Source organism: Pinus tabuliformis, chromosome 8 (genome assembly GCF_031772625.1).
Source record: "Pinus tabuliformis cultivar Carrire ecotype Pingquan chromosome 8, CPIR1, whole genome shotgun sequence".
NCBI lineage: Eukaryota > Viridiplantae > Streptophyta > Pinopsida > Pinales > Pinaceae > Pinus > Pinus tabuliformis.
Genome location: NC_142294.1, coordinates 525,763,898 through 525,790,710, shown reverse-complemented (window position 1 = coordinate 525,790,710; position 26,813 = coordinate 525,763,898). Strand labels below are relative to the sequence as shown.

The window sequence follows — 26,813 nt, the reverse complement described above, 5'->3', positions numbered from 1 at the left end:
ACGAAATTTCACAGACTTTCCTCTTCTCTTTGTCATAGCAGCATATGCTTAATTTTGCTCATTGGATCCCACATTAGTTTTAGCCTTCAGCTTGGTTTCTTCAATTTTGCATAGTGACCATAGATCTTGGAATGGAGTAGCTTCTTTCTTCCCATAAATACTTGAAGTAAAGTTACCCCATTCCTCTGGTAGTGCATTTAATACTACAGTGGTCATCTCCTTGTCAGACATTACTTCTCCCAGATCTTGAAGTTGATCCCTTATTTCAGATATCCTCATAAAGTATGAGGTTATTCCTTCTTCTTTCAATATCCTTAGCTTGTAAAGTTCTTGCCTTAGAGAGATAACTTCTCCTGCAGTGCTTACAGAAAACAACTCTACCAATTTGTCATATATTTCTTTCGAGGTGTCAAGTTTAGATACATATGGAATGAGGGGATCCTTGATGGATTCTATGAGAATCCTTTGAGCCCTCACTTCCCCTTTCATAAGCTTTGCAAGCGCTTGAGCATCTTCTTTTGTTGGTTTGGTGATAAATCCTTTGACATGATCCATAACCTCATTTTCAATGAGATTCAAATTTGTCCTCTTCTTCCATGCAAGATAGTTTGAAGCCCCAACCAATTTGTTGTTTTCCTTGCAAAAAGACATTTTGACAGATTCAGACATAAATATACTTGCTTGAGAAGATGCTTCTTTCAATTGATGCCTCCTTGAATTTGATGATAATATAGATAATAGAGAACTTCTCCTTGATGAGGATAGATCTCTTCAAGAGTGATCCTTGACTTCACAAAGACGAAGATCACTTTAGATCCTTTGATGGATATGCCCTTGTTGATGATGGTCAATGATCACTTCTTGATGATTCTTGGATGATTTTTATAATGGTAAGGTCCTTGCTTCAACGAGAGGAAACTTCCTTAGAACTTCTGAAGATGATGACAATGTCCTTGATCTTGCTTCTCTAGAAAGAAACTTGATGTATAAGTCCTTCAACTTGAGTAGGGTCTTTGTGGTCTCTTGAGATGACTTGAGGATTCCAAGACTTCTTGTTGGTGTAGACTTTCTTCTTCAATCTAGGGTTTTGACACTTCTTTGTAGATCTTGATTCCAAGATGATCTTCTAGATTTGCTTTGATGCCTTTCTCGAGATTTGATCCTTGAGTGTCCCTTGATAAGATGCCCTTCCTTTGTCACCTTAGCTCTGATACCATGTTGAGAAATCTAGGGCATCAAGATTAGGTGATTTCTCTATTGATGATAACTGCTTGTGAATTCTTTTTACTTCAATAGATTAGGATCTTCTCTTTAGTTAGATTATTATAGTGTTCTTCTTCATCAAACAGCTACCAAAGCATAAACAATAAAGAGACAAGAGACACAGAATGTAGGCTATCAGCTAGGGCCAAAACCTCTCCCACTTGAGAGGAAAACCCAAACGAATTATTCTTCTTATAGAGACTTCAATTGACGAATACCAAGACCAAGACCCTTGACCTATTTGACCTTTCCAAGACCAAGTCACAAAGCTTCCTCTTCTTCCTTGAGTCAACGATAGTCAAACTCCTTGTTTCTTCCTTCTCGACTACCTTGCAATGTTTCGACTCCTACAACAAACCTGCAACTTTCAACCCTAGTTGCAGCACTTAGAAAGTGTCACCTTCTAGATAATTCCCTCGACACCTTCTCTTAGGATAGAGATTCCTTATAGTTTAATTTGACTTTCCTTTAGACTTGTCCTTCTCTAAATTTGGTTACCCAAGATGACTGCAATTTCTCTCGGCTTCTTCTCCAGCAGATAATGCCTCTCTCCTTCGCATGTGTGACATCAAAGTAATCCTAAACAGATCCAAAATGAACTCGGCTTCTAGTCCCTTCTTCTTCGCTTGTAAGGAGGTTCTTCTTGTGATCTTCACACCCTTTTCTACTTCAAATTGCTTGACCAAATTCGTTGTCTTCAAATGAGAGTCGAGTTGCCTATTTATAGTGATTTGCCCATGTATATAAGTCGACTTGTCTTGGAGACTAGACCGACATGCCTTTTGGAGATCATCTTGAGGCTGATTCTTGGAAGAGCTTGAGCTAGGTCTTGGAGGGTCTCCTTGACTCTTTCAATGACTTACATATATTTGTAACATGCCCAAGAAGGGTCTTCCATACATGACATTGACTCAATAGACTTTTATGACTTGATGACAAAACCTAAAGGCTCACAATGGGAACCTTAACTAAAATAAAATTCCTTGATCATGAAACCCATGATTCAAGCATTACAAAAATAATTTTATTTTCTTCTTTACATCAATTACATAAAATCATATTTACACATGTCATTATGAAGACCGAACCTAGTTACACTTTTCAACAGTGTGTTCTCCATCTACCCATTGACCTCTTCTTATAATCTCTAGTTGAGACTCCAATGGCCAAGATTAAAACTTAATCGATGGTTGATATCGTCTCCAAGTCTATCTGTGTGAGTTTCTAGAGAAATATCACCTTTCTCGATTAATTACTATTAATTAATCGATTTCCCAAAGTTAGACTTATGCATTTTTTAATTATCTATCAATTAATTTAAGTGAGCGATCTCTAGGTGGAATTTCCAGAAACAATTTCTGGGTTTTGGAGAACTCCTGTGTTTTAGCCTCTCCGCAAAGTTTTGAGATTATAACACCATCCGATGCTACAATAACTAACACTTTTGTGCAATGGGTTCTAGCTTCGTCCTCTTCTCCTCAGGGACGTGTGAATATGTAAGGCACCCAAAGATCCTGATGTGCCCAATCTCAGGTTTCTTCCCAAAAAAAGCCTCCTCGGGAATCTTAATCCCCAAGACTATATGTGGACTCTTGTTCTGCAGATACATTGCAGTGTTACACACCTCGGCCCATGAAAAGGAAGGTAGCCTCTGATCATGCAACATAGCTCTATCTGCACCCACTATGACCTTGTTCTTCCTCTCCACCACCCCATTCTGTTGGCGGTTATAAGGCACTATTTACTCCCTCCTAACGCCAGCACTACCACAAAACTCTATCTCCCTGGATGTAGACTCACCCCCATTGTCTGATCTCGACACCTTGATCTTCTTCCTTGTTTGGTTGTCCACAAGATTCTTAAACTCTTGGAACCTCTTGAAGACCTCATCCTTGGTCTTCAGAAAGAAATCCAGGTCTTCCTGGAGTAGTCGTCAATGAAGGTCAAATGTACTTGCATCCACTCAATGATACATGAGACATAAGACCACAAACACTAGAGTGTAACAAGTCTAGGATCCCTGCCACACTATTGTCACTACTTGGGAAAGATGTCTCGGTGTACTTTCCCAAAGCACACCCCCTACACACATCATTATGCTCAGTGCTAAACTCAGGTAAACCTGTAACCATCTCCCTCAACATCTTGAATGCTCCATGGTGCAAGTGGGCCATCCTCCTATGCCATATCTCGCACAACTCACTAATGTCGGTCTGCGCCACCAAGGCTCTAGTAGGTTGAAACATAAACCTATATAGCCTCCCACTGCAAACTCCAATCACTCGAGTAGACTCGATATTGGATCCCTTAGGATATATAAGCACATGTACTCCTCAAAACAACACTACATGCCCCCTGTCCTCAATGTTGGAGACTGAAATCAAGTTCTTCTTTAGCCCTGGAACATAAAGAACATCCATCACTTTTAGAGGAGCTAATGACTCCCTTTGAAAGGATATTGTCCCCACTCCTGCTGCTCTGACCTTGGAGTTATCTCCAAGCAACCTCCAATCAATATCATCCTCTGTGAGACTCATGCAGTGCTCTCACTCCATTCATATGGCAGGATGCTCCACTGTCTGCAAACCACACACCGAAAGATGTGACATGAATGCTAGACTTACCACTAAGGAAACTCTAGGTCAAATCTGAAGGTGAACTCATCCACCTCTGTCGAAGTTGCTACACCCTTCTTCTTATTCTTATTGGGGCATTGAACAACATTGTGACCCAACTTTCCACAAGCAAAGCATTTCACTTTGCTCATGTCCTTCTCCTTGACCTTTTGCTTCCCCTTCTACTACATAACTTTGCCAGAAGACCCCTTCTTGGCCTTTTGCTTGCTCTTAGCTGCAAGGGAAACATTCTCCTCCTCCTCTACCCCGGTCCCCACCACGTTAGTTGTTACTCTTTGCACTCCTGGTATCCTCCTGGATGAAATCATCCCACATCTTCCTCCAGTTTGGAAAGTGCTCCCTAGCCACAATGCCTTATATGAAGCCATCCCATTACTTCGTGAAACCATCTAATGCGATCCTGACCAATTGGTCCTCGGGGATAACCTCCCCCACTGCAATCAACTCATCTCTCACCCGTGTGATCTTGGTGAGGTATGAGGTCACATTGTCAACCTTGGTCATCTTGGTGTTTCTTAGCTTTTGCCTCAACACCATCTTCCTGTTCTCACTGGAGCTCTGGTGTAATGTGACAAGAGAATCCCACATCTCGTAGGAAAACTCCATTCCTGTCACATGAGGAAATAGGTGGTCTTTCATGGCATCAAGAATGATTCTCCTTGCCTTCACATTCTTCTTGTTGAAGTCCACCAACTAAGCTGGATCAGTTGGAGGTTGCACAGGACTCTCCACTATGTCCCAAACTTCAACTTACTCAAGCAGTAGCATCATCCTCTCCTTCTGCGGGCCAAAGTTATCAGCCCCACTCAATCTGTCCTCCACCCTCAAACCAATTGCCATGACCCTCACAACCAACACTAAATAAGCAAATCTGTTACTAGGCAACCTTCCTCCTCAAACAATAAATCTTTGGGTTTCTGACTGAGGTTTTAGGCTTGTTGTTCACTAATATGGCAAAAGTTTGCTTGTTGGTCTCTTCTCTCAGCTAATGGAAAATTTCACTGTACATTCATGGGCTCTAGCCTCTGATACATGTAGAAAATTTTGCAAATCTTGTAGTCCTCCCAGTTTCAAGGTTTTTGCATAGTGTTTAATACCCACAGCCCCAAAGTGTTAGTCGATAAAGAATATTTAATACAAATTCTTCTAAAACATTTATGGACTACTTCTACACTTTTATTTTCCAGCGAATATAAAAATATATACAAGCACATACTCAAAAATTTACATGTTTTTGGTCAAATAACCCTAGAAAAACCCCCAAGGGAAAACCAGTGGAAGGAGCATTTTATTGCTTCTAATTTACTGAGAAATTTACACAGCAAATAACATATTAAGGTACTTATCTCCCCTTAAATGTCGTTCCAACATCCTTGGAATTTGTGTCAAGGCTTCAGCTCTAATTCTGGAAATCTGAGCCACAGTTCCAGATCTTTGACATTTGAACCACTGTCAAATCACTGCTCAGGAATTGACTTATGTTCAAAGGAATCCTCCTTTGCTAACTGCCTTGAATTTGGTGCAAACTGTCCCTATGTTCAGGCTTGATTGAGTGTTAGAATCTCTGACACACCTCCTTGAAATGTGGCCCGGCTGACTGTGACATTACTAGAAAAATTGCTTCAAACAGCTCTGACTCCACGAAATTTACACTGAGAATCTCACTCAGCTCTCCTACAAATCAGTGCAGACTTCTCCTTAAATTTCAGCCTGCCAGGCCTGCCCAAAATTCTTGGTCTGTGTGCTTGTACCTTCAGCTGGAAACTCGGGTTTTGGTAGCCTCCTTGATGTACGTTTTCCCTTCCTCAGTTCTGCAATCTCAGCCTCCTCACCTTTGCTCCTCTCCTCCTCTCAAATGTTCATGAGAATAATGAATGAGAGAATCCTTTCCTTTTTTCTTTTTGTTTTCTCAAAATGAAGATAACCCTAACCCTTGAGATCTCATGGCTGAGATTAAACCTCAGCTCATTAGATTCAGGGTGGAGATCATTTCCTCTCTTGACCCCTTCTTATATGTGTCCCCTTCAATTAATGAGACTCCTAGTTACTTTTTACTGTTTTTGTACCATGTGCATTTTTTTCTCTCATAAAGTCACTTTTAAAACATAAAAGTCACTTTAATAATAAAGTGTACCTTGTACTTTTCTCATAAAGTCACTTTATAACACTAGTGACATCAATATATTAAAGTACATAGTACATAACCCACAAAAAGTAACTTTCCTCCATGACATTAATATAACTCATAATGTCACATGACAAAAAGACATTAATGTGTCTTCCTAGGCCAAAAGGATAAATGCACTAGGAAACACCTCCTTGGTACCCTTATTTTCAACAATCAACTTGCATACACTATCTAATCATACATTAAGGACTTTATAAGTTTCATGGAATATACTTGGATGATTTAATTGTTACATGGGGATGATGTTTCGCTTGATGTTTGTTATGTAAAAAAATAATAATCCATAACTATTAGTAATTAGGCAAAAGGGCATGATCAAAGATCATACCCATTCACCAAGAAACAACTAGGGTTGTATTTAAGCCAGGGTCTATCTCACTGTAAATCATCAAGTTATTAATAAAATACATACATTTTTGTCTAAAACTACACCTGTCTGTGCCATTTGGTATCAAAGCGGGTTTGCTCCTTGGTTTTGTTGTTTTCTGCTTCATCCACCATGTTCTTCGTCCAACGTTTTCTCTGTTGCTGCCCAAGTGTTGACTTCCGCCGTCCCTCTCCGCCCTGGATTCCTCCGTCGTGCCCTTCGCTTCTGACTTCCGCCCTAACTTTTGTCATCCCTCTTTGCCCTGGATTTCGTCGTCGTGCCCTTCGCTTCTAACTTTTGCCCTGACTTCCATCGTCCCTCTCCGCCATTAATGCTACTATCGAGTCCGTCCGTGAAAGTTGTTATCGAGTCCGTCCGGTATCGATCACTCTACGTAAAAAAAAAAAAAAAAGACCCACGGGCTCCCAACCGTCACGTTTTTTAATTTACAATGGACAGGTTTTTTAAAGGCACGAATGTTATAGTGAAATTAATGTGAAAGGGAAATATATTGAATATATATATATATTATACACTCTACAATTTTTATTATATAATTACAATTAATTAATTAATTAAATATAATTAATTAATTTGATTATATAATTAAAATTTTATATATATGTAATTATCTTTATTAAAATATATATATATATATGATTTAAATAAATTAAAAATTAAAAATTAAAAAAAACTGGATAAATATACTTCACCTCAGACCCGCTCAATGGCTTCATCAATGTCAATGGCTGATTTCAATAAAATACTAGTAGACCTTGAGACTAAGGTGACCAGACAAGGCGATAAAATTGAAGAGCTCCAGAACACAACAAAATAATAGAGTTAGCTCAAGGAGAACAAGAAAGAATTTCAAAGGATCAAGCGGAGCTTTCAGTTAAGGTGGATCAAGCGATGGTGATGTCGACCTGTATTTATAACAATATAAAGATTACACCCGATCAAATACTCCAGAATAATGAGGCTACTCAACATCTCAATTCTCCAAATTCGTCAGACGCACATGAGAAACCCGAGTCTCCAAAGACATCTTATATGCTTAATCAAGAAAAAAAGTAACACGAATTTTCAAAATAGGCAACTCTGGAATCCATACACCAATATTTCATTTTCAAATCAATACCCTTTCTTCGCTTTGCCGATAGTAACATATCAACAAAGAGAAAAGCTTGAGCTATCCAAATTTGACGGTAACGAAAAATGCAGCGTTGCTTGGTTCAATAAAGCAAGAGAATATTTTGAGATTTACGGTATTGGCAATGATGACGAGAAGATCAAACATGCTTCCATGAAAATGGAAGGCGAAGCATATAATTGGTATATGTGGTGGAAAAAGATGACACTTGTGATCAGTTGGAGAAAATTCAAAAATGTGTTCATTAAAAGGTTCCAAGGTGTCAAGGAAGAAGAATTCTTCTCAGCACTCACCAGATTATATAATTGGTATATGTGGTGGAAAAAGATGACACTTGTGATCAGTTGGAGAAAATTCAAAAATGTGTTCTTTAAAAGGTTCCAAGGTGTCAAGGAAGAAGAATTCTTCTCAGCACTCACCAGATTACAACAAAAAGGAGACATGGACAAATACACTCAAGAATGGGAGACTTTAGCAACACGAATACCTGGATTATCATAAAATTGTCTCATTCAATCATACACCACGGGACTTAAACCCCATCTGCTAGCAGAACTTGAGCTTTATGACATTACGTCGATAGAAGTAGCAAGACAAAAAGAAAAGTCGTTGAAAAGAAATTTGAAAAGATGTTGTGGTCAAAAGCTAAAAGAGTATATTTGAGACAAAGATTTCCCCAACTGCGAACACGGATAATACAAAATATGTTCCACCACATCTTCGTGAAGGAGACAAAACTAACGTGGAAATGCAAAGAATGAAAGAGGGCAAGTGCAAACATTGTGGCGAAAGTGGGACACTAAACATAGGTGTGCTAAAGGAAAAGAGACTAAGACCCTGTATAAATGTGAAGCAACTAACGATTCAGACAGTAATGAATCAGACGTAGAAGAAATTGAAGATGCCCCAAAATTCTCTCCAGAACTAGATGACGAGAGCATTCCACAAGTATAATTATCGGCTATGATAGGTATATCACAACCCCAGACATTAAAATTAAAAGGACATATCAAGAAGAACAATGTAATGGTTCTCATCGATACCGATAGCACCCACAATTTTTTGGACTCAACCATGGCAAAGAGACTCAACATTTTCACATTTCCCATGCCCAACATGAAGGTTATGGTAGCTGACGGTAAGAAAATTGAAAAGGTAGGGAAATGCCATAAAGTCAAATTGCAGATTCAAGACTTTAATTTAGAATCTTTGTTCTACACGGTACCATTAGGAGGAGTGGATGTGGTCTTAGGTATCCAATGGCTACAAACCCTCGGTACTTACTCTGCCAACCATCAAAAGCAATTTATAAAATTTAAATGGGAAGGGCAGAAATACAAATTATATGGGTTCCAGCCACCTGAGAACCAAATTGTATCATCATCCCAGATGATGAAAATGATTTGGAAGGGAGCGCAAATCTATGTAGTACATTGTCATCAATTAGAAATGTTAACTTCGAATCTGGTCAACGAAGAAGCACTAGAAGTCCAAGGGCTAATTCAAAAGCACGAAAAAATATTCCAAGACCTTCTGATGAAGATGCCGCCTAAAAGAGGTATCGAGCATATAATAGAAGTCAAAGCAGGATCAAATCCCATCAACATCAAACCATATCGATATCCACATCATCAAAAAACTAAAATTGAGAGATTAGTCCAAGATATTTTAAAGTGTGGCATCATCTCAAAAAGTAAAAGTCTGTATGCTGCTCCAGTTGTATTAGTTCGAAAGAAAGATGGATCATTCAAATTATGCGTCGATTATCGAGGCCTAAACAAAATAACAATTAAAAACAAGTTTCCAATTCCTTTTATCGATGAAATGTTGGATGAACTACATAGCGCTAAATACTTCTCAAAATTGGAACTAAGGTCAGGATATTACCAAATCATAATAAGATTGGAAGATGTAGCAAAAAATGCGTTCCAAACACATGAAGGTCATTACGAGTTTAAAGTAATGTCTTTCGGTTTAACCAATGCACCGACAACATTCCAAGCTACTATGAACGAGCTATTCTATCCAATATCTAAGGAAGTTTGTGTTAGTATTTTTTGATGACATTTTAATTTACAGTAAAACTTGGAAGGAGCATCTACAACATTTTGAACAAGTTCTTACTGTATTAGAAAAACATCAGTTCTATGCCAAGAAATCCAAATGCACTTTTGGGAAGGAAGAAGTAGAATATCTCGAACATATAATATCCAAAGGAGGAGTAAAAGTAGATCCTAATAAAATCAAGGCTATAAAAGAATGGCCCAAACCAGTTAATATCTCCAAGCTAAGAGGATCCTTAGGATTAACCGAGTATTATCAAAGATTTATTAAAAACTATGCCCATATAACTGCACCCCTATCAAACCTTCTAAATAAGAACTCATTTCGATGGAATGATAAAGCAGAAAAGTGTTTTGAAAATTTGAAGAAAGTTATGTCTAATGCCCCTGTATTGCAAACTCCAGACTTCTCAAAACCATTTGTAATTGAATGTGATGCTTCAGGTTTTGGCATAGGAGAAGTACTAATGCAGGATGGTCACCCAATTGCGTTTGAAAGTAGGAAGCTCAATAAGCAAGAACGTCTCAAGTCCACATACAACAAGGAAATGCTTGCTATTATGCATGCATTAGCCAAATGGAGACAATATCTCTTGGGAAGTAAGTTCTTAATACAAACAGATCATAATAGTCTTCAGCATCTCCTCCAACAAAAAACGCTATCTACAGAACAACAAAAATGGATAGAAAAAATCACTACCTTCGACATGGATATATTACATAAGAAAGGGAAAGATAACGTAGTAGCTAATGCGTTGTCAAGAAAAGACGAAGAACCATCATTACTTGCAGTTTCAGTCGTTGTTCCCGAATGGCTTAATGAGATTCGAAGTGAATATGCAAAAGATCCAGAAACAAGTGCTATAATCAATAACCTGCCTCAGAATTCAAAATTTGAATGGAAGAACGATATTCTTTGGTACAAGGGAAGAATTTATTTGAATTCAAATTCCAAATTTAAAGACAAGGTTCTCAAAGTGTCACACGATTCACTGTCAGCCGGACATGTAGGATTCTTTAAAACCTATTATAATGCATGTTCGTCATTCTTTTGGAAGGGGATGAGTAATGATATTCAAAAATATGTAGCAGAATGCGATAAATGCCAGAGGAATAAAAATGAAAATATTATGACACCCGGACTACTTCATCCCTTAAACATCCCAAATCAGAAATGGGAGGAAATATCAATGGATTTTATTGAAGGTTTACCTATGTCTGATGGTAAAGATAAAATTCTTGTAGTAGTCGATAGGCTCACCAAGTATGCTCACTTTATTCCAATGAGGAAATCAGAGTTAGCAAAACAAATCGCTAAGATATTTTACAAAAGTGTTTACAAATTACATGGATTTCCCAAGGTCATTGTGAGTGATAGAGATGCCAAATTTAAGGGTAATTTTTGGAAGGAATTCTTCAAACATATAGGAACCTACCTCAACATGAATTCAGCTTACCATCCTCAAACAGATGGCCAAACAGAAGTTGTCAATAAATGTTTAGAAGCCTACTTACGTTGTTATGCCACAGACAAACAAAATAAGTGGGCTTAGTGGCTACATCTCGCTGAATGGTGGTACAATTCCACTTACCAAACGTCAGCGAAAATGACTCTTTTTCAAGCTCTGTACGGTCACGAACCTCCGAAATGGAAGGACTTTGCTATCATCGAGACGAAGCTTCCAGCTGTTAAGAACCAGTTAGAAGAAACCCAAGAAGTCATTCAAACTCAAAAAGAAAATCTAAATAATGCGAGGAATCGTATGAAGCAGCAAGCTGACCAAAATAGATCCGGGAGAGAATTTGAAGTTGGAAATTGGGTACTTATTAAACTCTAGCATTGCAAGCAGTTGTCCTTAAAAGTTAAAACAAAAGGGAAAGAACAAATTGGCACCAAAATTTTATGGACCGTACCAGATCAACAAAAAGATCAGCCAAGTAGCATACAGTTTAAGCCTTCCCGATAAAAGTCGTGTTCACAGCATTTTTCATGTATCCTGTCTTAAAAAAGCACTTGGTGAACATCAATCAGCGCAGACAACACTTCTGACTTTAGATGACGAAGGAACGATTATTCTAGAGCCAAAAAGTATTCTCTAGTAGAGAAAAGAAGCTTCGATCACGAGTAATCAAAGAATACCTGATCAAGTGGAAGGACTTACCAGAAGAAGAAGCTTCTTGGAAAACAGAAGTGTTTCGTCAACAACACCCATCGTTACATATGCTTTGAGGACAAAGCATCTTTTCAAGAGAGAGGCAATGCTATGTAAAAAAAAAAAATCCATAACTATTAGTAACTAGGCAAAAGGGCATGATCTATTCGCCAAGAGACACCTTGCGCTGTATTTAAGCCAGGGTCTCTCTCACTGTAAATCATCACGTTATTAATAAAATATATACATTTCTGTCTAATACTGCATCTGTCTGTGCCAATGTTATTCAATTTTATGCTGTGTTGTAAAGATGGAATCTATCTCAGCAAATCATATATTGAGCATTTCACTCTTGACGACGTTAAAGACAAATTTGCATGCTTCACAATACTTAGTCACATTTATTTGCAGGTTAACTTGTTTGGATAACTCATCAATTTAAGCTACTATTTCACTCCCACACCATAACGAATCAGCTAGATTGAACCTTTGGGAATACCCCCTTAGGCTAGGAAACCCATCTCCTCAATCTAAACTGAGAGGCAAGGCCATTGAGGTGATAGTGGATGGCTTCCATAGTAGTTGCCACTACACTCTCATGCTTTACGATAAGAATTTTCAACCTAGTGAGGGTTCGAGTGATAACAACCTGCACTGACCACTAGCAGCAATATGCTACAATCTACAGACAATTTACAGTCCACTGATTCTGTAGTAGTAACACTGAACAGACAACAGAAACTAGAATTTGAAATTCAGAATTTTGTTTACATATGAATGATGAATATGAATATGAATATAAAATCTGAAAATAAACCAATTTATAAACGATCGTCGATGTATACCATAAGAAATTGAACTATCAAGTCTGACTGTATAAATGAAGAAGTCTGAAAGTAAAATCTCTAATTTTTATGGTTTATCCAAAACATTCTTCTCTTTTTTTATATAAAATATAAATATGTATTTACAAAAAATAATTAGGCTTAGGGTGAGTCCCTTATCCTAATTTCAGAATGGTTGCCACAACAGCACAAGAATCTCCTGCGAGTTCTGATCCACACCCACAATTCCTGTAACCTTAGTGTAATTTACTCCAGAATGTGACATTCAGTAAGTTTTCACATGACAATGCAGATGCATAGTTCAAACGCAAAGAAAACCAATGCAAAAATTAATGGCGAGAGAGAGAGATAAAAAAGGCAATTAAACAAGAAAAACGTTTTCTACTGAGAAGAATTGATACATAAATCATTTTTATAGTGAAATTTTTAGTAACTAAAGGAAAAAAAAGGCTGCCTATCTGGCTGCAATTATAATTTTAATTGAAGTATTTTTAAATCTTAAGAAATAACGAGTTAACAACCATGTAAACCTTAGAATACTATAATAAATATTACTATCCCGTTGCATGATGCATTAATGTCTACTTCTTGAGACTTGAACAAATCATATGCATTGCTACTCCAACAATTACTTTAATACCAAATGGTGATATAATTAATTTTGAAAGTCAAAGGGCTGTCAAAGTTGCTTTACAGAATAAAAAGAAAACAGAAACTGATTAAAGAGACCAGATACCTGAAACTCGCCAATGCCTGGATACTTCCATCCATGCTTTTCTGGATATGAGGGATATCTTAATTCTCCACATGGACCCAATCCAATTTCTATCTCGGAGATAAGACCATCTTCAAAATAATCATTAAACTCCATTCGGAAGCTTCTCATAAAATCAAAATAAACCTACAAAAGGATGAAAATAAATAAACAGACTAGCTTTTATGTAAAAAACCTGAGACTTCCAAATATAACCAATCTAGTATCAATAACAATTGTAAGTACCTTCCATCGTTTTGATAGCTCCAGATGAAAATGTGTTGGTTTTTATACCTTTTAAAAATTTAGAAATTACATAGTTTGGAGGGTGATGAGACTTGGTCACAGTTGACTAAGTCAACAATGACTGTCTCCATACTATAAAATCCAATAAATGAAATGTCCATGACACCCCAGTGAATATTCCATCATAACATTAAAACTATAAGGTCCTTCCGTATTTTATTCCAAAAGTATCTAGCCATGTGATACATGTGCAGCTTATTTTGTCTTGTAGTGCACCCTACTTACCACATGGGGATGCACTTCCCATCTTATGTGGAACTTGTCCACATGTATCCAAGTGGGTCATGTTGCCCTTCAGGCAACTCCTCTAGAGACATACTCAGCAGGGTGTGATTTGTTGTTGTTTGGACGAGATTTTTTCTTATCAGCCTGGACCCGCTATTTTCCATTCATCAGTGGTGTTCCTATGCTCATCAGTCATTCACACGCAGTGGTGTACCACTTCCCATGCCCTTGGTCTCAGATGTACTAGATGATATCTCATGCTACTTCAGTTATCGGTTCGTATGGTGTCATTACTTAACTTCCTCACCTAGAAATGATGCTAAGGTTTTAACTTCTTGTTTAAATGCTAGCATTAGATGGATGTTTTATCACTTTTAACTTGCATGTTTTTTTTTTTTAACCACATTGTGAATCGGTAACTGCCAGGCCTAATCTATGGGAGACCAAGGATCAAACCTCATAGCTGCCACTATAACACCAAGAGCATAACCAACCACAAAATCATAGGAACTTAGTATACCCACTTTTAACTTGCATGTTATCTTGTTACTATTTAAAACCATTTGGGACATAATTGCTTCTAGATAAGTGTGCCTTAAGCTAGACCACTAGGTACTACGGGGATGTCAAAGTAGGTAGTGTGGTCATATCCCTTCCATATTTAACATTTTCCGTAAATACCTTCTCACTTTCTGTCCCATACATAAAAAACAAAGATTCCCCTAACCTATGGTTAACATACCAAAGATCATCCAAAGAGGGACCATGAAGAAAGAATAAAGAAAAATGCAAGTCACAAAAAGTCAAATCAAGCCAACTAAAAGGCTAAAGAGGTGAACAGCAAAATAAAATAAACAAAAGAAACTACTTCATCATGCCCCCCTTCGAAGTCCTAAGAGAGGAACACTTATCTAAAGAAAAGGACTACAAAGAAACAAACTAAATCAAAGAAAAATTAAAATAAGGGAAAGGGTGTGTAGGCCATGTTACTACAAAATCAAGCAAGCCTTGGAGAGAAGTACCCTACAAGGCTAACACTAGACCAAGAGACAACAATGGGGTGATGGCCCACTATCACCACAACCAAAACCCCCTGCTTTTAATGGATTTTCACCAACGGGAGGAGTCCTAGTATAGGTCACCTAATAGGTTCTCTATGCTTAATGGTATGAGGTCATTGAAAGGCTTCTAATGGAATGACACAATTTAGGTACAAGGCTCCAACTATGAAGAAAGGGCAATTTGCTTTCCTTAGAGGCCAAATTAGGGCATCACAAGACCTAGGGTTTGATTGGTAGTTTGAGAGTTGGGATGACCCAAGGTCAAGGAGCCAAGGAAAGGTTTCCACTAATAGGTATTAGCAAGACAAAGGCATGTGAAACCTTCAACAAGCCCCCAAGTTGAAGCTAAAACCAAAGTAGGGTTTCATCCTAGGGAAAACCACTAGGGCAAGAGAAAGTATAGATGAAAATGGAATGAATGCCCACCAAGGGGAATGATTTTGAGGCAACCACCACAACCCTCGTTGTTTATACTTTCCATGACCCAAAACTCCTCTTTCTAGCAAATTCGCACTAAGCCCTAGTTGGCTACTTGGCCTTAAGAGGGCCAGATTAGAGAAAAAGAGATTAAAAAACAAATTTATGGATAAAATATGGTTTGATCATCAAGAGACATGGCAAGTGCCTAGTCCTTGGGTTGATGGAATCTATGGTGGTGATAGATTAACCAATTCTTGCAAAGGAGTAAGGATGTTTGATGCCCTAGCACAAACCCTAACTATTGCCTTTGTGAGTGATTGAAGTCACTTGGGAGAGCTATAATCAAAATTCACCAAGGGGAATATCATTCATGTTCAATATATGAGTAATGCACATGATGAGGCTATCTAGATTCTATGCAAATGATTTTCAACAAATTAGGGCACAATAGAAAAACCCTAGATAACCATTACATGCCATACATTAGACATAAACATAAAGATTATTCAATAATAGGCATACTTACAAGATGAAAATGCAAGAACATTCCATTATCAATCAGAGACAACTTCTCCAAAGTCAAGAATGAGCACTAAGTATATTCCATAAACCATATCTTGCCAAAGAGTAAAAGAGGCCAAAACTATCCTAAGAGAGGTCGAATTGTCCAAGAAATGGTGATGAAAAATGAAAAATCCTCTCCTCTATTTATATGAGAAGACAAGTCTCGAATTAGCCTAAAATCCTCCAGGAAACAAGTAAAATTAAAATAGAACCTTGGGTTACAAGCCAACCCAACTAGCTTAGAAATAAAATCCAATGAAAGCCCAAACGTGTAAGCCATGAGGGCTCATAAAGTTGACATTAGCCATGAGGTGAGCTCCAATAGCCAAGCATTGAGGCTTTTGACTGCCAAATGTGGAGTAGAAGCCTCTAAAATCATCCATTGATGGTTGGCCCTAAAATTCTTGCCAATATACCTTTGTGGTCCCCAAAATCCACTATGGGGTACCAAAGGTGGTCCCCTGGGTCTCCAAGTGCTCAAAATGTCCATCTCTGCTCCAATGTTTGTTGGAAAATCAAAGATATTATATTAGGATTTGATTCTCCTTTCTTGATAATTACTTGTGAGTGTGTTGGCTTCTTTTACTTCTTTATTATCTTATCTTTCATCAAGCAATTACCATATTATATGTGTATGAAGATCACAAAACAAGAAACACAAGATATAGGCACATGCAAGGGCAAAACCCCCCTCGAGGGGAAAACCCAATCAAGATAATTCTTCCTTTCAATAGTATTCTTTGAAACTCTTTACCCTAGACCAAGACCAGACTTTCCCTCCACACCATGTCAGTGTCCCAGATCTTTGACCCCTTCCAGCAACTTTGACTAGGCAGCAGCTTCCGGCAACAGCGAAATCTTAGGAGACTTCAATCTCCCAACCCAGACCACGAAACAGAGAGAGGCACCAAAAGTTTGATTTTCTTCTTCTCTAAAGACTTCCCCAAACTCACACTTCTTTCCTCCTCCCAGCAACAGACTTCGCACTTCTCCAACTCTTCTTGAGATATCGAACTTACTTGAGAGTGAGTGGTTCAAATGACTTCAACCTCCTTGAATATATAGGCTTCTTGTGGGTCAAATGGGGGTCCTTAGGCCGACTTGATCTCCCTTAGGCCGACATGATGTGGAGGGTACATAATTCATATTTGACTTGATACAAAACCTTTTTACATGATTCGAAAGCCCAAGAAGGGTCTCTTCGAATGTACAATGACTCTATAAACTCAATATTAATCCTAGAAGTCCACAATGGGGACTTGGACTAATATAATGATGAGCCAAGCATGAAACCCATGCTTTAATAAGTCATTGTTATAATAATAATAATAAAATCTTTATTCTTTTGACAAGTACATTACATAATGACTCAAGTACATTATTGAAGACAGAACATAGTTACATTTTCTAACACTCTCTCTTAACTAGGGAGGTATTCATAATGTACAAATACAATGGAAGATCTTAAACTATATGAAAAACATGAAGAACTTTTAGGCACCACAATTCCATGGACTAGATTCCTGACCAGGGCAATCTATCCAAGTGGGACTAAGGTGGACTCAAGATTTCAACCCCTCTAGGTACCATCAGGCTTACTTAATAACCACCAACCCAAACATACAAGTGTATATCCAAAACAAAGCTCAATAACCAACGCCACCTTTCAATTCCAGGATCCAAACATCAACACAGAATGTTGGCCTGATGTCTCCTCAGGTAATGATTCACTCGCAAAGCCTCAACAAATCTCTTCCATTTCCTTATCATCAATACAATCACCAATATCCACCAAACCCAGCAGGTTCCATAGATATTCGAAGTTCTTATTAGGAAGAGCCTTTGTCAGTATGTCTTCTACCTATTCATCTGTTGGAACATATTCTAACTTCACGATCCCATCCTACACCAAGTTTATAATAAAGTGGAACTTATTATTGATATGTTTCGTCCTCGAATGAAACACGGGATCTCCAAACATCTTGATACAACTTTGATTATCACAATTAATCACAGTAGGACCCAGAGACTTCTCAAACAAATCTGTCAGAAGCTTCCTTAACCAAACAGCCTCTTTTCCTACTTCACATGCAGCCACATATTCTACCTCGAAACTACTCAATGCAACGGGATCTTGCTTCCTACTCATCCATGAGATCATAGCAACTCCCAGACTAAAGCATCCTCTAGTAGTGCTCCTTCCATCGGTCTCACTGCCACCTCAATCAGAGTCTGTGAAGCCAATTAACTTGACTTCCTTACTATCATACTTTAGGCAGTGATGTATAGTGCCACGAAGATACCTCAATATATGTTTGGCAGCTATCCAGTGATCATGACGAGGCTCCAACTGAAACTGACTAAGAATGTTCACTGCAAAACATATATCTGGCCTAGTATTTACCAGATACATTAGGGAACCCACCAACTATCGATATGAGGTAGGATCCATGAGACTAGAGTTGGAGCTCCTCAACTTCTTGAGGTTGGTGATCATAGGAGTAGTCATCGGCTTGGAATCCATCATCCCAAATTTCTACAATAACTTGATCATGTACTTTCCTTGCCCCAAATATATCTCTCCGAGTCTTTGCCATACTTCTAGACCTAGGTAGTAGTGCATTATTCCTAGATCCTTCATCTCAAATTCAGCTACCAACATCTTCTTGCATTCTTGAATTCTTCGTCCTAAACCAGTGATGAATATATCATCCACATATAGTAGAATAATGACGGTCTCATTATTCACTACCTTGATATATAGATTCAGGTCAACAGTACTCTTCACAAACCCAATTCTAAGAAGATATGCATCCATTCTTGCATACCATGCTCTCAATGCTTGCTTCAAACCATATAGGGCCTTCTTGAGTCTGCAAACATGAGAGTCCTTGCTATTCACTTGAAATCGCTCGGGTTGTTCGATGTACGCTTCCTCATCAATGGTCCCATTTAGAAATGCGGTCTTAACATCCATTTGATGGATATTCCAACCCATTGTAGCAGCCAATGAAACCAATGATCTAATAGTAGCGTACCTTGTTGTAGTTGCAAAGGTTTCTTCATAATCAATGCCTTCCTTTTGAGAGAAACCCCTGGCAATGAATCTCACTTTGTACTTGTCTATACTTCCATCAACAGCATGTTTGATCTTATAGATCCACTTCAATGTAACAACCGATTTGTCACTAGGTCTAGGAACGATTTCCCAAACCCCATTCTTCATGATGGATTGATATTCTCCCTGCATAGCTTTCTTCCAAACCTCCTCATGCTCAGCTTCCTTGAATGTAGATGGTTCGACTTCAATTAAATTTGTCATATATGCAGCATAGCCAAAATATCTCTTCGGTTTCTTACTTTCCCTGGAGGAGTCTTTCCTAGCTTCATGTCATTCAGCATCTTCTAATGTAGCTTTCAACCAATTTGGCCTCTTCCTTGTGGTTGGGACAACCATCGATTGAATAAGCTCACTTGGTCCTTCTTCTTCAACATTTGTAGTAGAGTTCTCATGATGAACTTCTTCTTCTTCAAATACGGGAACTTCTTCATCATCATAATCAATAGGAATATATTTTGATTTCTTTTAAGCTTGATTTTCATCGAATATGACATCCCTGCTTACTTCAATGTGTCTTCCTTCCTTTATGTAAATTCTATACGCTTTTGAGGAAAGACTATAACCAACGAATATTCCTTTGATACTTGTCAAGTCCAACTTCTTTCGCTTGTCCTTTGGAACATGAAAATATGTTGGACTTCCAAAGGTACGGAGATGATCCACACTCGGCTTCTTCCCTGTGAATACTTCTTTGGGTGTAGTATTATCAAGACTCCTATAAGGAATTCTATTTTGAATGTACACTGCAGTCATCGTTGCTTCACCCCATAAGAACTTCGGTAGATCTTGATTAAGGAGCATAGTTTGAATGCCTTCTTCAATTAACCTATTCTTCCTTTCGGCCAATCCATTTTGTTCGAGATAGTAGGGAATAATGAGCTCCCTCTTAATACTTGCATCCTTACAATATGCAATCAATTCTTTAGAAGTGTATTCCCCACCATTGTCAGACCTCAGAGTCTTTATCTTTCTTTCGATTAGGGTTTCCACTTCAGCCCTGAACTCCTTGAACTTATCAAATACTTCATCTTTAGTTTTGAGTAGGTAGATCCATGTCTTCCTCGAATGATCATCAATGAATGTTACATAGTAGAGATGACCTCCAAGTGATTTGTCAGACATGGGCCCACACACATCGGAATGGATGAGGTCTAATATTTCTTTAGACCTAGTTTCACTATTATGAAATGGCTTTCTAGTATGCTTCCCCAAAGAGCATCCCTTGCACACACCTTCATGATCCAACTTCATATTAGGAATACCATGAACCAATTGACTAAGAGTAGGGATGACCCTATAATGAAGATGACCATACCTTCGATGCCATAGTTCAATGGGACTTATTTCCATATGAACCAAAGCTTGAGGAGATGGTGTGATAACCCAGTAAAGGCTTCCTTCACGAACTCCAATAACCCTAGCTTTATCAATGCTAGAGTCTTTTCCCCAAACCAATACTTTTCCATCAACAAAAGAAATCCTTTCCCCTTTATCTTCTAAACAAGAAATAGAAAGTAAATTCTTTTTCAAACCTAGAACATAGAGAATGTTGTTGAGATGCAACGTCGATCCATTATCCAACTTCAATGATGTTGATCTAAGGCCTCTAACAGCATAGCTTTTGTTGTCACCCAATTCCACTGCATGAGAGGGTGGCTCCTTTGATAGTGTGTGAATTTGCTTGCTTTCACCTGTCATGTGTCTCGATGCTCCACTATCAATGATCCAAGCATTGCCATCAGTGAGAGAACCTGTAAGGGAAGCCAAGAATCGTTGACTCTTGACCTTGTTAAATAAGTAGTAGATGATCTTCTTGATCCAGCTTCCAGCAATGTTGAAAACCAATCTTATCTAGTTCACCATAGAGGGAGAATCCATGCCAACAAAGTGATCTTCGACTTCTCTTGACCTTAGCTTTGATACCATGTTGGAAAATCAAAGATATTATATTAGGGTTTGATTCTCCTTTCTTGATAATTACTTGTGAGTGTGTTGGCTTCTTTTACTTCTTTATTATCTTATCTTTCATCAAGCAATTACCATATTATATGTGTATGAAGATCACAAAACAAGAGACACAAGATATAGGCACATGCCAGGGCAAAACCCCCCTCAAGGGGAAAACCCAGTCAAGATAATTCTTCCTTTCAATAGTATTCTTTGAGACTCTTTACCCTAGACCAAGACCAGACTTTCCCTCCACACCATGTCAGCCTCCCAGATCTTCGACCCCTTCCAACAACTTCGACTAGGCAACAGCTTCCGACAACAGCGAAATCTTAGGAGACTTCGATCTCCCAACCCAGACCACGAAACAGAGAGAGGCACCAAAAGTTCGATTTTTTTCTTCTCTAAAGACTTTCCCAAACTTGCACTTCTTTTCTCCTCCCGGCAACAGACTTCACACTTCTCCAGCTCTTCTTGAGATATCGAACTTGCTTGAGTGTGAGTGGTTCAAATGACTTCGACCTCCTTGAATATATAGGTTTCTTGTGGATCGAATGGGGGTCCTTAGGTCGACTTGATCTCCCTTAGGCCAACATGATGTGGAGGGTACATAATTAAAACCTGAGAAGGGTCTCTTCGAATGTACAATGACTGTATAAACTCAATATTGATCCTTTAAGTCCACAATGGGGACTTTGACTAATATAATGAAGACCCAAACATGAAACCCATGCTTTAATAAGTCATTGTTACAATAATAAAAATTCTTTTCTTTTTCTTTTGACAAGTACATTACATAATGACTCAAGTACATTATTGAAGACCAAACATAGTTACATTTTCTAACAATGTTGATGGTTTTCAAGGTGTTACTAGCCATCCCAAGTCTTTGAAGGTGAGACCATCCTCCTCTGGGCTCTGGATCAACTGCCACCCATCAATTCGTGCTAAGGTCGGCCTAGGGCATGCCGGGTCTAAGTGCATCATCCTGAAGAATCATCAAGTGTAATGCAAAGTGGCAAGACACTATGGGTGTAAGAGGTCCCTCGGGTCACATGCTAAGTTAACGCGTGGTGCAATCATAAAGCTGAATTAGGGAATTTTTCATATCTAGCTGCAACTTAGGTCACATGTGATGTGTTGCTACTGCTCGAAGATCTAGGGCTCTCTACGCTTCACTTGTGTGTGCCAATATACTTCTCTAGACTTGGGTACCTATGGGTGAGGTGCCCAGGTCATGGGTTGTTGAACCACTTGACAATCACAACATAAATTCTAGTGCAAGACTCCAATCATTAGGGACAATACTCATTATCGCATCTAATTGGACCAAGCTTGAATATACTGGGCAATTTAATACTTCATGCAAAGCTTGCATTCCAAAATTAGGGCCTTGAAATCACAATGGTGTTTCATCCCTAGGTAGGAGTGGCTAACAGACGAACCTATTAGGTGTTGCCAACCCTAAGGGGAAGAAACATTTCCTTGGTCCACCCATCAATTGATAGGTGTCATTGAATCATAATGATGACATTGAGGGGATAAGACTTCATGGCCAAGTGCCATGGTCAAACGGACCAGCATGATGGGGATCTACATCCTGAGTTTATAGATGTGAGAAGGGAGTAATCGTGGATGCATGAGTTACCAACTTGGCCTTTGTTTTTCAACCCCTCTTGTGTGCCTTTTACTTTTGCTTGATTATTCTTTATATTACTTCTCATCGCTCAAAGGGTTAGAGCTTGCTTTGTATGATGTATAACAGTTGTATTTCCCATTAATGATGGGGCAACTCATTGCTCATCAAGGGTTGCGACATGCAAGGGTTCCTTTTGGATAATGAAATGGGCAAACATTTGCCCAAGAATCGGGTGATGGCCACAATGAGTAAGGTAGAGCTCATGCTAGGCCATAGCTTTAAAAACAGGTCTGGTCGAACCAAAAATCAATAAAATTGGTCGATTAGCTCCCTGAGATATCAAACTGGTCCAACAAATCTGATTCATTGGTTGGTCGAGACCGATTAGGTACCAAACCAGTCTTGACTCGTCACTGACCAATTTCATAAAAAACTGATTGGTTAGGAAGCAACATGGTTGGGCATGTTGATAAGACTTACATGTGGATTTTGGAGGTGGTTTTTGCCAAACCATGGTAGTTTATCTCATAAATCTAGCACCTTGAGCTTATAAAAGGATGCCTAAGCTCCTATTTGCCTCACACATTTGATTTCTAGTGTTTGTGAGCATTTGAGGGCTTGGAAAGTTCTGCAACAACATTGAGTTTTAGAGCAACAACAAGTTTAGAGGTTCTTTGTCATCTTGAATTTGGTTTGAGGTTGTCTAGTGGAGTTGGGGATATTGTCCCAATGGAGATTTCGTAGTTGGACCAGGAGCTAAAGGAAGCGAACCACAAAGACCAAGCATGACACATGGTGACTTGTGAGGGAAGCAATAGTCATGCATCTCAGCGAATTTGTGCATCTAGTTCTGCTAAGCCTAGTGTTATTGCTCATGCTACTACTAGTACTCCTATTGAGGTTGGAGAAGAGTTTAATTAGTCTTTAGACTCTGAGCTAGATGGCGTTTATGTAGACCTTGGTGACGATCCCATGTGTAGTATTAATGATAAGTTTGATGAGTGATCATGTTGATCAGTAATTTGTAGTAGGCCAGTGGCCTAGTAGCTTGAGTTGTAGCATTGTTTTTGGACTCTGGAAGCCATTTAGAACCTCATTGTAGCATTGTTTTCAGACTCTAGAGGCCATTTAGAGCTTCATTGGTTGTCGATGATATCATTGATATGTATTGCACTCCGTGCCATTTTGATATATGCACCCTTACATGGTATATAGATGAGAAAACTTTCCATATTTTGTCTCTAATGGTTTGTAATCATGGTTTGCAATCTTAAAAATAAGTTTTTTCATTAAAAATTGATTATTTTATGTATTTTTCCAATTTTGGTTTATTGAATCTAGTCTGATCTGGTTCCAATTTGAATCACAATTACATAGGCGACCGGTTCAAAACCCGGTTCTGGTTTTTAAAACTATGTGCTAGGCTTTTGCTCACATGCTAATTTGTATGTCCCGGCCATCTTTTGCATTTTGATAATCTTTAATTGTGATTTGTGGTGCCATAATATGCTCTTTCTTGTTCTTTTAATTACATCAACCTCCCAGGGCAAAGTTTCAAGCCCTACCCAGATATGTGGATGTATGGGTATTGGGTGCCAAATCCCAAAGAACCAATGGCCAATTGAACCCAAAGAATGGATGTGAGATAAGGGCTTGTAATGTATGGTGGAAGGTGGTAAGTATGGAATAGGGATAGATGGGACTATGCTTCACAATCAGGGCTTCCCAAGTAGTGCCCCTCCAATACCCATTGGGCCATTAGGGGAGGTTCCACTAGACTATAATTGAAGATTAACCCCCCCATTTAAGGTGAGGGAACAAGATCACAATCAAAGCCACTCTTTCTTCTAGGTCACCCTGTAATCCATATCAAATGCCCCAAAACAAACAAGCATAAGCACCCGATTGTGAAATGATTAAAGTACCTTTTGATCAGCGGCCCACCTTCGTCCATGTGTTCTTACCAGATGAGTGAGAAGCATATGGTTGATGCGGGCGGCGAAGATACAATGGCACGTCATCAACTAGTGGTGGTTGTCAAGTGCTCCTAGTTCGCTAGTTGGGTGTGAAGAAATAAGAGGTTTTCAACTTTTCTCCTATAGGGTTACCCATTTTGGTGAGTAACATCTGGCTCCAACTCAGGGACATGAGCTCACCATAGAGCACATGATCCATGTACTCAAATGGAGATTTCATGAGAACTCTAACTGTAATGTCCCTTCCTAAAAATATTTGTAACAAGTTTTGAATAATTTTTGGTAAAGGTGGAGCCCATACATTTTTGACTTAGAAACTTAGGAAGCAAGGGGGTTGAATTACTTCACTAGTGGAAGGTGAGGGCCACCCACATGGGGGAAAAACGCACTTGGATATTTGGGCAATTCGAATTACCTTGGAGGGGAAATTCTCTCTCGGCTACCCTAGTCGTGGCCTCTAATGCCTCTTCCCTTGGGCCGCTAGGCCTCCAAGGCTTTCCTCACCCCAACGCTAGCCTTCTAGGGCCTAGTGTTGCCCCTCTTTGGCCCTCATCTGCCTTCATTCTGTCACTATTCGTATCATTCAATTTCTGGGCTAATATATTTTTGTGTTTTGCAAAGATTTTCGGTTCAAATTTTGTGTTTTTTAGGCATCATAGCCCTTGGGAAAATTTAGGCAAGTGATCTTCTAGGCCGAAAGGCCAAGGATTTGACCTCTAAACCCTCTCTTGCTCACTGTTTACCTACAGCAGTCATATATACATCATAACAGTGATACAATCCTCATGAAAGTGCTCTAAAAGTCACTCATAATTTGCTTAACACACTAAGGAATAAATTACATAAGTTGGGCATTCATAAATTGGCATGAATCTACATTTTCTTATGATTGTCATCTCTGCAATAGAAGTTTGATTTCTAAAAGTGTCATTGGTATCTTAAAGTGGCCAAGAACTTTAAAGATATTTTGCATTTTTGGGCTTGTTGGATACACTTGGTGTTGCATAACTCATTAGTAATCCACTGTTGTCTTAACATTGGAATACAAGTAGCATAAGTAATTTCCTTGCTTACACTCTTGATAATAATCGTTACTTGTTTTCATCATTTTATGAGTTATTGTGAAGAAGGTTGCTAGCGTTTAGAATCTAACACATTTGTTTCTTGTGAGTTGGTTGAAATTTCATAGGATCACATCTAATAAACACACTCACTAAAGCTCTCAAATCTCATAATTGTGTTGAATGGTTTTAGTTTCTTTGGCCATTTTGATCTAATTGTCTCTAATTGGCATTCAAGTAAATTGCTCTATTAAGTGTCTGAACCATTGGCATTGAGGAATCTAATTAGCATTTATGGTGTTGGGCTTTGTTACCCACCATTTTGTGGGCGATATCCCTAAGAGAAAAAAATTTCTCCAAGATGGTCCTCAGCGGGCAGCCAATAGCCCCTTGCAGCCACCAGCTATCTCAATATGCCATTTCTCCGCTACATGAGTCAACCATTGTTGATTTTGGGTAGCATCGGATGTGCTCTAGCCTTGAAATTTGGTGGAGAGGCTAAGGCACATGAGATCTCCAAGACCCAGAAATCGTTTGGAGAAATTCCACCTGGATGAGAAGTTATTAAAATAATTCATATTTTTAATGAGTTCCTAAGTCTAAACTTAGGAAAATAAAAATATTAATGTGTATTAATAAAATATGGGTGAGAAAGTTCTAAGTGACGAGGATCAAACCAATTCTAATCTTAATCGTTGATTAGGGACTTAATATCAATAGTTGAAGACGCAACAAGAAAAGTATAAGAGGAGGCTTGAGGGTCAGTTGGAGATACAACAAGTGATCAAAGAATTCGATTTTCTGGGGCGAGGTTTGCTGAGGAAATCGAGTTAGTGATCAGAGTTGCAATGAAGGGCAGTTCAACAAGGGGTTTTCATCTAAGGCTGAAGAATACATAGCAGAGAGGAAGTGCAGTGCCGGGAGAGACAGCACAAGCCCTAGAAGGGCTGACACAGAGGTCGTAAAGCTGACGCAGAGAGCTGACACAATGAGACATAGAAGCCGCAGAGGCTGACGCTGGTCCTCAGAGGCAACGCTGGGGAGATTCTATGGGGCAGACTGGGAGCAGAT

General features: G+C 38.8%; 1 protein-coding gene across 3 annotated transcripts in view; it reads right to left on the bottom strand.

The window, feature by feature from the left end:
- Positions 1-26,813, bottom strand: part of LOC149236472 (beta-amylase 2, chloroplastic-like) — a 336,854-nt gene that overhangs the window by 243,905 nt on the left and 66,136 nt on the right. For all 3 annotated transcript variants that reach the window (XM_089372392.1, XM_089372394.1, XM_089372393.1), the window contains exon 5: positions 13,405-13,569. In XM_089372392.1, coding sequence (XP_089228518.1) covers positions 13,405-13,569 — 165 coding nt within the window. The remainder of the gene's footprint in view (positions 1-13,404; positions 13,570-26,813) is intronic.